Below are 9,933 nucleotides of genomic sequence, written 5' to 3'. Positions count from 1 at the left end.
AGGAACTACAGAGGTAAGCATAACCAACAGACTGCAAGAGATGGAAGGAAGAATCTCAGGTGTAGAAGATACAATGGAAGAAATCGATGTATCTGTCAAAGAAAATGTTAAATCCAAAAAATTCCTGACACAGACCATCCAAGAAATCCAAGACAATATGAAAAGACAAAATATAAGAATAATAGGAATAGAGGAAAAAGAAGACTCCCTTCTCCAAGGCCCAGGAAATATTTTCAACAAAATCATTGAAGAAAATTTCCCCAAGTTAAAGAAGAAACCAATAAGAATACACGAGGCCTACAAAACACCCAACAAATTGACCAGAAAAGAAAATCCTCCCGCCACATAATAATCAAAACAGTAAGTATACAGAACAAAGAAAAAATACTAAAAGCTTCAAGGGAAAAAGGCCAAGTAACACATAATGGCAAACCCATTAGAATCACACCTGACTTTTCAACAGAGACTATGAAAGCCAGAAGGGCCTGGACATATCATGTAGACCCTAAGAGAACACAGATGTCAGCCCAGGCTACTATACCCTGCAAAACTCTCAGTCCTCATAGACGGAGAAAACAAGATATTCAATGACAAAAACAAATTTCAACAATACCTACACACAAATCCAGCATTACAGAAGACACTGGAAGGGAAAATACAACCCATGAAAATTAGCTTCTGTCAAGAAAACACAGGAAAAAATTAACCTTACTACAGTAAAACAAAAAGCAACCATATACCCAAAAGAGGCTCAAGTACACAAAAAGGACATTTGCTCAACCATGTTTGTAGCAGCTTTATTTGTAGTAGCCATAAGCTAGAAACAGCCCAGATGTCCCTCAACTGAAGAATGGATTCAGAAACTGTGGTACATCTATACCATGGAATATTACTCAGCAATGAAAAATAAGGAAATCATGAAATTTGCAGGTAAATGGTGGGACCTGGAAAGGATCATCCTGAGTGAGTTGTCCCAGAAGAAAAATGACACACACCGTATATACTCATTCATATAAATATACAACATCGAATATACCCACTAAAATCTGTACATCTAAACAAACTAAGCAAAAGAGAGGACCCTAACTAAAAATGCTCAATCCCCCCTGAAAGGCAAAAAGGATGGAAATCAGAAGAAAAAGAAACCAGGAAACAAGCTAGGAACCTGCCACAGAGGGCCCCTGAAAGCCTCTGCCATGCAGACTGTCAAAGCAGATGATGAGCCTGTTGGCCAACTGATGGGCAGAGTGAATGGAATTTTATGTAAGAAGTGGGAAATAGTAAGAGCTGGAGAGGACAGGCACTCCACAAGGAGAGCAACAGAACAAGAAAATTTGAACACAGGGAACTTCCCAGAGACTCATACTCCAACCAAGGAGTATCTGTGGAGATAACCTAGAACCCTGACAATGCAGCGATTTCTGATGAGAACTGATAGACTAAGATCAGAAAGAAGGATAGGAGGACCTCCCCTATCAGTAGACTTGGGGAGGGGCATGCATGCAGAAAGGGGGGAGGGTGGGATCAGGAGGGAAGGAGGGAGGGGCTTATGCAGGGATAAAAAAGAAATAAAGTGTAATTAAGAAAAGTTAAAAAAAAGAAAAAATATGGGGTACAGAGCTAAACAGAGAATTCTCAATAGAGGAATATTGAATGTCAGAGAAATAGTTAACGAAATGCTCAATGTCAGTAGTCTTCAGGGAGATGCAAATCAAAACATCCTTGAGTTTTCACCTTGCACCTATCAGAATGGCTAAGATCAAAAACTCAAGTGATAACACAGGAGGCACCTCCTCAGACACATAGAAAAAGCACTTCCTCAAGATCCAGCTATAGCACTCATAGGCACATATCCAAAAGTTTCTCAAGTCCACAACAATGACATTTGTTCAACCATGTTTGTAGCAGCTTCATTTGTAATAGCCAGAACCTAGAAACTACCCAGGTGTCCATCACCGGACGAATGGATATAGAAATTGTGGTATATTTCCACAGTGGAATACTACTCAGCAATTTAAAACAAGGAAACATACTCACTTATATGGGGATACTAGACTTTTAAGATAGGCTAAACATACTAAAATCTGTACACCTAAACAAGAATGAGGACCTGGGGTAAGAGGATCAATCTCACTTATAAAGACAAATAGAATGGACATTGGAAGAAGGAGAAAACAAGAAACAGGACAGGAACCTACCACTTAGGGCTTCTGAAAGTCTCTACCTAGCAGTGTGTCAAAGCCGATGTTGAGACTCATAACCAAACTTTGGAAAGAGTGCAGGGAATCATATGAAAGAAGAGGTCGTTAGTAAGACCTGGAGAGTACAGGAGCTCCACAAGGCAAGCAAAAGAACCTAAATATCTGGGCCCAGGGCTATTTTCTGAGACTGATACTCCAACCAAGGTCCATTCATAGCTATAACCTAGAACCCTGCACAAATGCAGCCCATGGAAACTAAGTATCCAAAGGGGTTCCCTAGTAAGGGGAAGAGGGACTGACTCTGACATGGACTGAGTGGCTGTCTCTTTGAAACACCTCACTCCACTCCTGAGGGAGGAGCAGCCTTGCTAGGCCACAGAGGAGGACAATGCAGCCAGTCCTGATGAGACCTGATTAGCTAGGGTCAGATGGACCCTAGGGAAGTGGACCTCCCCTATGGGTGGACTTAGAGAGGGGCATGGGAAAAGATGAAGGAGAGAAGGAGGGTGGGATTGGGAGGAAATGTGGGAGGGGCTACAGCTGGGATACAAAGCAAATAAAACATAATTAATGTAACAAAATAAAATTTAATTAAAAAAAATGACCAAAGCCACTTTTTAAGAAAGTGTTTATTGGGCTTTCAGAGAACTAGAATCCATGATAGCAGAGTGAAGGCAGCAGGTGGCAGACCTTGTTTTAGCTGGAGCAGAAGCTCAGGGCTCACATCTCAAAATCTATGTATGTATTTAGATATGTATGTATGTATGCGTGTATGTATGTGTACCTTGTGTGTGCTATAAATGGAATTATAGATGACTGAGAATCATCAACAATTCATTGGAATCAAACATGAATGTTTTATAAGAGATGAAATGCTCATAACTGCTGATCTGACTCTATTCCCAAACCTTTCTGTTTTAATATGTATTTCCTTTATCTGCTCAAGTTTTCTTTCCTCTTGACATTTCCAATCCCTCTCCAATCCAGATTTTCCTCTCTTCTCCATCCTCTTTTTTTTTTCCTTTCTCTCACCTACTCTTCTATTTTCCCCTTCTTTTTTCCTTTATTCTTTCTGGTTCTCCTGTTTCTTTCTGCTGTTGTTGATTAGGATATTTATTGTTTCCTCAGGATTGTAATCAAAGATTTTCTAGTATATTTCTATTAAACTCCATTTACTTAAATGTTTTTTATTTTTAATGGAAGCCTGTCATGAGTGCATCTCAATATTTTCAGATTGAGAGCTCAAAGTTGGTCCTTGATCGTCAATATTGACTTTTCCCCCCAGTGATTGGCTACTCACTTTGATGATATTTTTGGCTGAAGATTTTTAAAAAATTTTTAATTATACTTTATTTACTTTGTATCCCCCCTAGAGTTCCCTCCTTCCTCCCTTCCCAACCTCTCCCTTTCTTCCCCTTCTCCACACACTCCCCTCCCCAAGTCCACTGGTAGGGGAGGGTTTCTTTTTCTTCCTTCTGATCCTAGTCTGTTAGGTCTCATCAGGAGTGACAGCATTGTCTTCCTCTGTGGCCTGGTAAGGCTGCTCCCCCCTCAGGGGGTGGTGATCAAAGAGCAGGCCAATCAGTTCATTTCAGAAGCAGTCCCTGTTCCCATTACTATGGAACCCACTTGGACACTGCCATGGGCTACATCTGTGCAGGGGTTCTAGGTTATCTCCATGCATGGTACTTGGTTGGAGTATGAGTCTCAGGAAAGACCCCTGTGCTCAAATTTTTTGGTTCTGTTGTTCTCCTTGTGGACCTCTTGTCCTCTCCAGATCTTACTATTATTTCCCACTTCTTTCATAAGATTCCCTGCATTCTGCCCAAAGTTTGGCCATAAGTCTCAACATCTGCTTTGATAGTCTGCAGGGCAGAGCCTTTCCGAGGCCCTCTGTAGGAGGCTCCTAAGTTGTTTCCTGTTTTCTTGTTCTGGTGTCCATCCTCTTTGCCTTTCTTTTAATTTTATTTTTTTCTTATCAGTTACATTTTATTAACTCTGTATCCCAGTCTTGTCCCGATCCCTCATTCCCTCCCAGTCCCTCCTTCCCTCCCTCCCTCATCTCTACCATGCCCCTTTACAAGTCCACTGATAGGGGGGGACCTCCTCCCCATTCATCTGATCCTGTTTTATCAGGTATCTTCAGGACTGGCTGCAAAGCCCTCCTCTGTGGCCTAACAGGACTGCTCCTCCCTTGGTGGGTGGGGAAGCCAAAGAGCCAGTCATTGAGTTCCTGTTTTGGCTGAAGATTTAACCTGGAGTCTTTCACAGCCCAGTACCCTGGTTATTTACTTTCTCATATAATGACTGTTTTGCATAGGTCCCTATAAGCCAGCCCAGCTGTGCATAGTTTATAAACCAGGCCTTTGCAGTTAGAACTGAAAAACATCAGACAGCCTGGGCAACCAAGATGGAGTCACACACCCAGGTCTTCATAATCCTGCTCCTCTGGTTGTCTGGTGAGACATTAAAGATTATTAGAATATCATCCAAATAATTCATTTGTAGAGAAACAGCTAATTACTATAGGAATCCAATTGTATGCAGGCAATGCCATTAGAAAAGGCATTTTGGATGCCAACATTTGTATCAGGAACTCCTTCTGTGTATACTCATTGTGTATTTCTGGTTTCAGGTGCTGAGGGGAACATTGTGATGACCCAGTCTCCTGAATTCATGTCCACATCTGTTGGAGAGAGAATCACCCTAAGCTGCAAGTCTAGTCAGAGTGTGGGTGGTTGGGTAGCTTGGTACCAGCAGAAACCAGGGCAGCCTCCTAAACTGCTGATCTACAGGGCATCCAATAGATACACTGGGGTCCCTGATCGCTTCACAGGCAGTGGATCTGGGACAGATTTCACTCTCAGCATCAGCCGTGTGCAGGCTGAAGACCTGGCAGATTACTACTGTCAGCAGTATAGCAGCTATCCTCCCACAGTGCTTCAGCCTCCAACACAAACCTCCTTGAGAGTCTCACCAGCTGCCTGCAACACACACAGCTCTGGGCCTGCATACTTCCCCCTTCTGCCTGAGATCTGCTATGCATGACTAATTGATACAACCTTCAGTAGAAAATTAATTAAGAGTTGGCCTCCTTTCTTCCATGTTTTTGGCAACACTTGTGTGTATAGATAAATAGGAGAAACTAAGTTAAGAGATTTAGAAGTTGTGGTTTTGCACTGAAAGGATACAGTACAAGCAAGAAGCATCAGTGAATTTTATGGTGTCATGCTGACTTTAGATATCTTTGTTATGGCTTTAGACTATGATGAATCTGTATAAAAAAGACAGATTTTAAAATCATTTACAAAGAATGAATCATCATGAGGTTATTAGTTTAGATTAAGAATCCTCAACCTTTGGTAAATTATCTATCAAGAAAATTGTCCATTTCATTTAGATTTTCAAATTTTATGGTGTATTGACTTTTCCAGTTAGATCTATCGAGTCTTTGAATTTCTTCAGTGTCTGTAATGGCCTCCTTTTTTTTCTGATTTTGTTGATTTGTATAGTTTCTCTCAGCCTTTTAATTAGTTTGGCTAAGGATTTGTCTATCTTGTTGTTTTATCAAAGAACCAGCTCTTGGTATCTTTTGAATGTCTGAATTTTTTTATGTAATAAATAGTTTAATGCTGCAATTATAGAAGGCTGTATAAACTTAAAAGACCCAGATTCCATTATCAGCATACAGAAACATGAAGAACCCTGGGCAACTGCACATGTTGTATGCTTTGGTCTATATATCTGTTTGGTCTGTATGTCTACTGCATACATGCATCTGATTTTTATTAATTTATTACAATTTATTCATTTTATATCCCAGCTATTTCCTACTTCCTTGTCTCTTCCAAATCCCACACTCTTTTTCTCTCCTTCTCCTATGCCCCTCCCTCAGTCCACTGATAAGCTTGGACCTCCTCCCTTCCATCTGACCCTAACTAATCAGGTCTCATCTTGACTGGTTGCTTTGTCTTACTCTGTGGCCTGTTAAGACTGCTCCCTCATCAGGGGAAGGTGATCAAAGAATCAGCCATTGTGTTTATGTTAGAGATAGCCCGTGTTCTCCTTACTAGGTGACCCACTTGCAGACTGAGCTGACATGGGCTACATCTGTGCAGGGGTTTTAGGTTGTCTCCATGCATGAACCTTGATTGGAGAGTCAGTCTCAGAAAAGTACCCTGTGCCTAGATTTTTTGGTTTTGTTTTTCTCTTGTGGAGTTCGTGTCCCTTCCTTGTCTTACTATCTCCCTTTCTTTCATAAGATTCCCTGTACTCCTCCCAAAGTTTGGGTATAAATCTTAGGATCTGTTTTGATACCCTTCTGGGTAGAGCCTTTCAGAGGCTCTCTGTGGTAGTCTCCTGTCCTGTTCCCTGTTTTCTTCCTCTTCCGATGTCTGTACTGTTTGCCATTCTGAATGAGGATTCATCAGCTTAACCTTGGTCCTCATTCTTGCTTAGCTTCCTTAGATTTTAGTATATTTATGTTATATTATTAGTCTAATATACACTTATGAATGAGTGTATACCATGTAAGTCTTTTGGGATACCTCACTCAGGATGATCCTTTCTAGTTCCCACCATTTGCATGCACATTTCATGATTTCCTTGTTTTTAATTTTTTTTTAATTCCATTGTGTAAATGTACCACAATTTCTTTATCAATTCCTCAATTGAGGGACATCTGGGTTGTTTCCAGATTCTACCTATTATGAATATAGCTGCTATGAGCATGGTTGAGCAAATATTCTTGTGTGTGCTTGAGCATATTTTAGGTATGTGCCTAGGAGTGCTAAAGCTGAATCTTGAGGAAGCACTGTTCTTAATTTCTGAGAAAAGTGCCAGAATGTTTTCCAAAGTAGTTGTACAAGTTTACATTCCCACGGGCTGGGTGGAGGATTTCCCTCTCTCCAGACCCTCTCCAGCAGGTGTTTTCTCTTGAATTTTTGTTCTTAGCCATTCTTTTGGTTGTAAGGTGAAATCTCAGGGTCGATTTGATTTGCATTTCCCTGATGACCAAGGACGTTGAGCATTTCTTTAAGAGTTTCTCTGACATTCGATATTCTTCTATAGAGAATCCTGTTCAGCTCTGTACTCTGTTTTTAAATTGGATTACTCAATTTATTGCTTTTTAACTTCTTGAGTTCTGTATATGTTCTGGATATTAGCCCCCTGCCAGATATAGTTTTGTTGAATACTCTTTCCCAGTCTGTAGGTTATCCTTTGGTTTGATGACAGTGTCCTGTGCTTTATAGAGCTTTTCAGTTTCATGAAGTCCCATTTTTTGATTGTTGCTCTTAGAGCCTGTGCTGTTGGTGTTCTGTTCAAGAAGTTGTCTCTTTCCAATGAGTTTCATGTACTTCCCTACTTTTTTTTTCTAGCCCATTTAGTGTGTCTGGTTTTATGTTGAGGTCTTTGATCCACTTGGACTTTAGTTTTGTGCAGGGTGATTAATATGTCTCTATTTGTATTTTTCTACATGTAGACATCCAGTTAGACCAGCATTATTTGTTGAAGATGTTTTATTCCATTGTGTTTTTTGCATCTTTGTAAAAAATCAGTATCTGTTGATGTATGGGTTTATATCTGGGTCTTCAATTTGATTCCAAGGATCTATCATTCTGTTACTATGCCAGTAACATACAGTTTTTTTTTTTATTATTATTGTTCTGTAGTACTGCCAGAGATCAGGGATGGTGATACCTCCTCAGAATCTATTGTTGTACAGGATTTTAAAATCAATTTTTGTTTTTTTTGTTTTTCCATATGAAATTGAGATGTCTTCCTCTTAGCACTGCTTTCTATTTGTCCCATAAGTTTGGGTATGTTGTGCCTTCATTTTCATTGAATTTAGGAAGTCTCTAATTTCTTTTTCCATTTCTTCCCTGACCAAGCTGTCATTTAGAGAATTGTTCAATTTCCATGTGTATGCAGGCTTTTTGTTATTTCTGCTGCGATTGAGTTCTACTTTAGGTTGTGGTGGTCTGATACTATATGAGGAATTATTTCGATCTTCTTGTATCTGTTGATGATTACTTTTTGCCTTACTCTAGGGTCAATTTTTGAGAGGGTTTCATGAGGTGATGAAAAGAAGGTATAGTCTTTTGAGTTTGTGGACAAAGTTCTGTAGATTTCTATTAGGTCCATTTGATTTAGTACATTTGTAAGTGTCATTATTTCCCTATTTAGCTTCTGTCTAGATGATATCTCTCTTGGTGAGAGTGGAGTGTTGAAGTATCCCACTATTAAGGTGTTAGGATTGATGTGTAATTTAAGCTTTAATAATGTTTCATTTACAAATGCAAGTGTTCTTGTATTTGTGGCATAGATGTTCATGATTTTGATGTCCTCCTGCTAGATTTTTTTTCCTTTGATGAGAATGAAGTGACCCTCCTCTTATTTTTTCATTAATTTTGGTTGAATTTCTATTTTATTAGATATTAAAGTAGCTACTTAAGCTTCTTAATGGGTCCGTTTTGTTGAAAAAACTTTTTCCAGCCCTTACTCTGAGATGTTTATTTTTGTTGCAGAGGTGTGTTTCTTGAGTGCAGCAGAATGTTGGATCCTGTTTCAGCAACCATTCTGTTAGTCTGTTTCATTTTATTGGAGAGTCCAGGCCGTTGATGTTGATCGATAATAGTGACCAAATAGTGTTAATTCTTTTTATTGTGGAGTTGGTGGTGTTAATGTGTTTCAATGCTTTTTTTTTCTTTTAATTTTTTTGTTGTGAAGTTATCTATATCCTGTGTTTTCTTGGGTGTAGTTGATTTCATTGGATTGGAGGTTTCCTTCAAGTATCTTCTGTAGGGCTGGGTTGTTGTGTAGATAGTGTTTAAGTTTAGTTTTGTCATAGAATATTTTCTTTTCTTCAGCTATGTTGATTAAAATCTTTGCTGTGTATTCTAGTCTTGGTTGGTATCTGGGCTCTCTTAGAGTCTGCATGACATCTGCCCAGGCACTTCTGGCTTTCATAGTTTCTGTTAAGAAATCTGGTATGATTCTGATAGGTGTACCTTTATGTGTTACTTGGCATTTTTCCCTGCTGATTTTAATACTTTTTGTTTGTTTTGTAGGTTTAGTGTTTTGACTATGATGTGACATGAAGAGTTCCTTTTCTGGTCTAGTCTATTTGGTGTTCTGTTTGTCTCTTGTGTGTTAATGGACATCTCATCATTTAAGTTAGGAAAATTTCCTTTTATGATTTTCTTAAAAATATTTCTTGGTCTTTGGAGCTAGGAATCTTATTTTTTGTATATTCCTATTATTCTTAAATTTTGACTTTTCCTGAGTGAGGTCTCCCAGAAGTAGAAAGACACAGAGGGTATATACTCACTCATAAGTGAATATTAGACATATAATATAACAATGTGTACTAAAATCTGTTCACCTAAAGAAACTAATCAAGACGGAGGATGCCAGCTAAAATGATCAATGCCTATTCAGAAAGGCAAAGAGGATGAACATCAGAATAAGGAGAAAACCAGGGAACAGGACAAGAGCCTGCCACAGAGGGCCTCTGAAAGTCTCTACCCTACAGGGTGTCAAAGCAGATGCTGAGACTTATAGCCAACCTCTGGATAGAGTGCAGGTAATCTTATGAAAGAAGTGGGAAATAGTAAGTCCTGGAGAGGACAGGTTCTCTACAAGGAGAGCAACAAAACCAAATAATCTGAGCACATGAGTCTTTTCTGAGACTGGTACTCCAACCAAGGACCATGCATGGAGATAACCTAGA

The 9,933-nt window shown here is 39.4% G+C and overlaps 1 gene segment (V, D, J or C); it reads left to right on the top strand.

Moving 5' to 3' along the window:
* Positions 1-4,593: 4,593 nt before the first annotated feature.
* LOC129671992 (Ig kappa chain V-V region MOPC 21-like) lies at positions 4,594-5,138 on the top strand (the record flags this gene model as incomplete). The annotated part of the segment is given in 2 exon segments: positions 4,594-4,660; positions 4,837-5,138. Coding segments are annotated over 2 exon segments (351 nt in total), but the record flags the coding sequence as incomplete, so codon positions are not given.
* Between the last annotated feature and the right edge of the window lie 4,795 nt (positions 5,139-9,933).

The sequence above is a fragment of the Psammomys obesus genome, unplaced genomic scaffold, assembly GCF_907164565.1.
Source record: "Psammomys obesus unplaced genomic scaffold, mPsaObe1.curated_primary_1811, whole genome shotgun sequence".
Classification (NCBI taxonomy): domain Eukaryota; kingdom Metazoa; phylum Chordata; class Mammalia; order Rodentia; family Muridae; genus Psammomys; species Psammomys obesus.
This window is presented reverse-complemented; position numbering and strand designations above follow the sequence as displayed.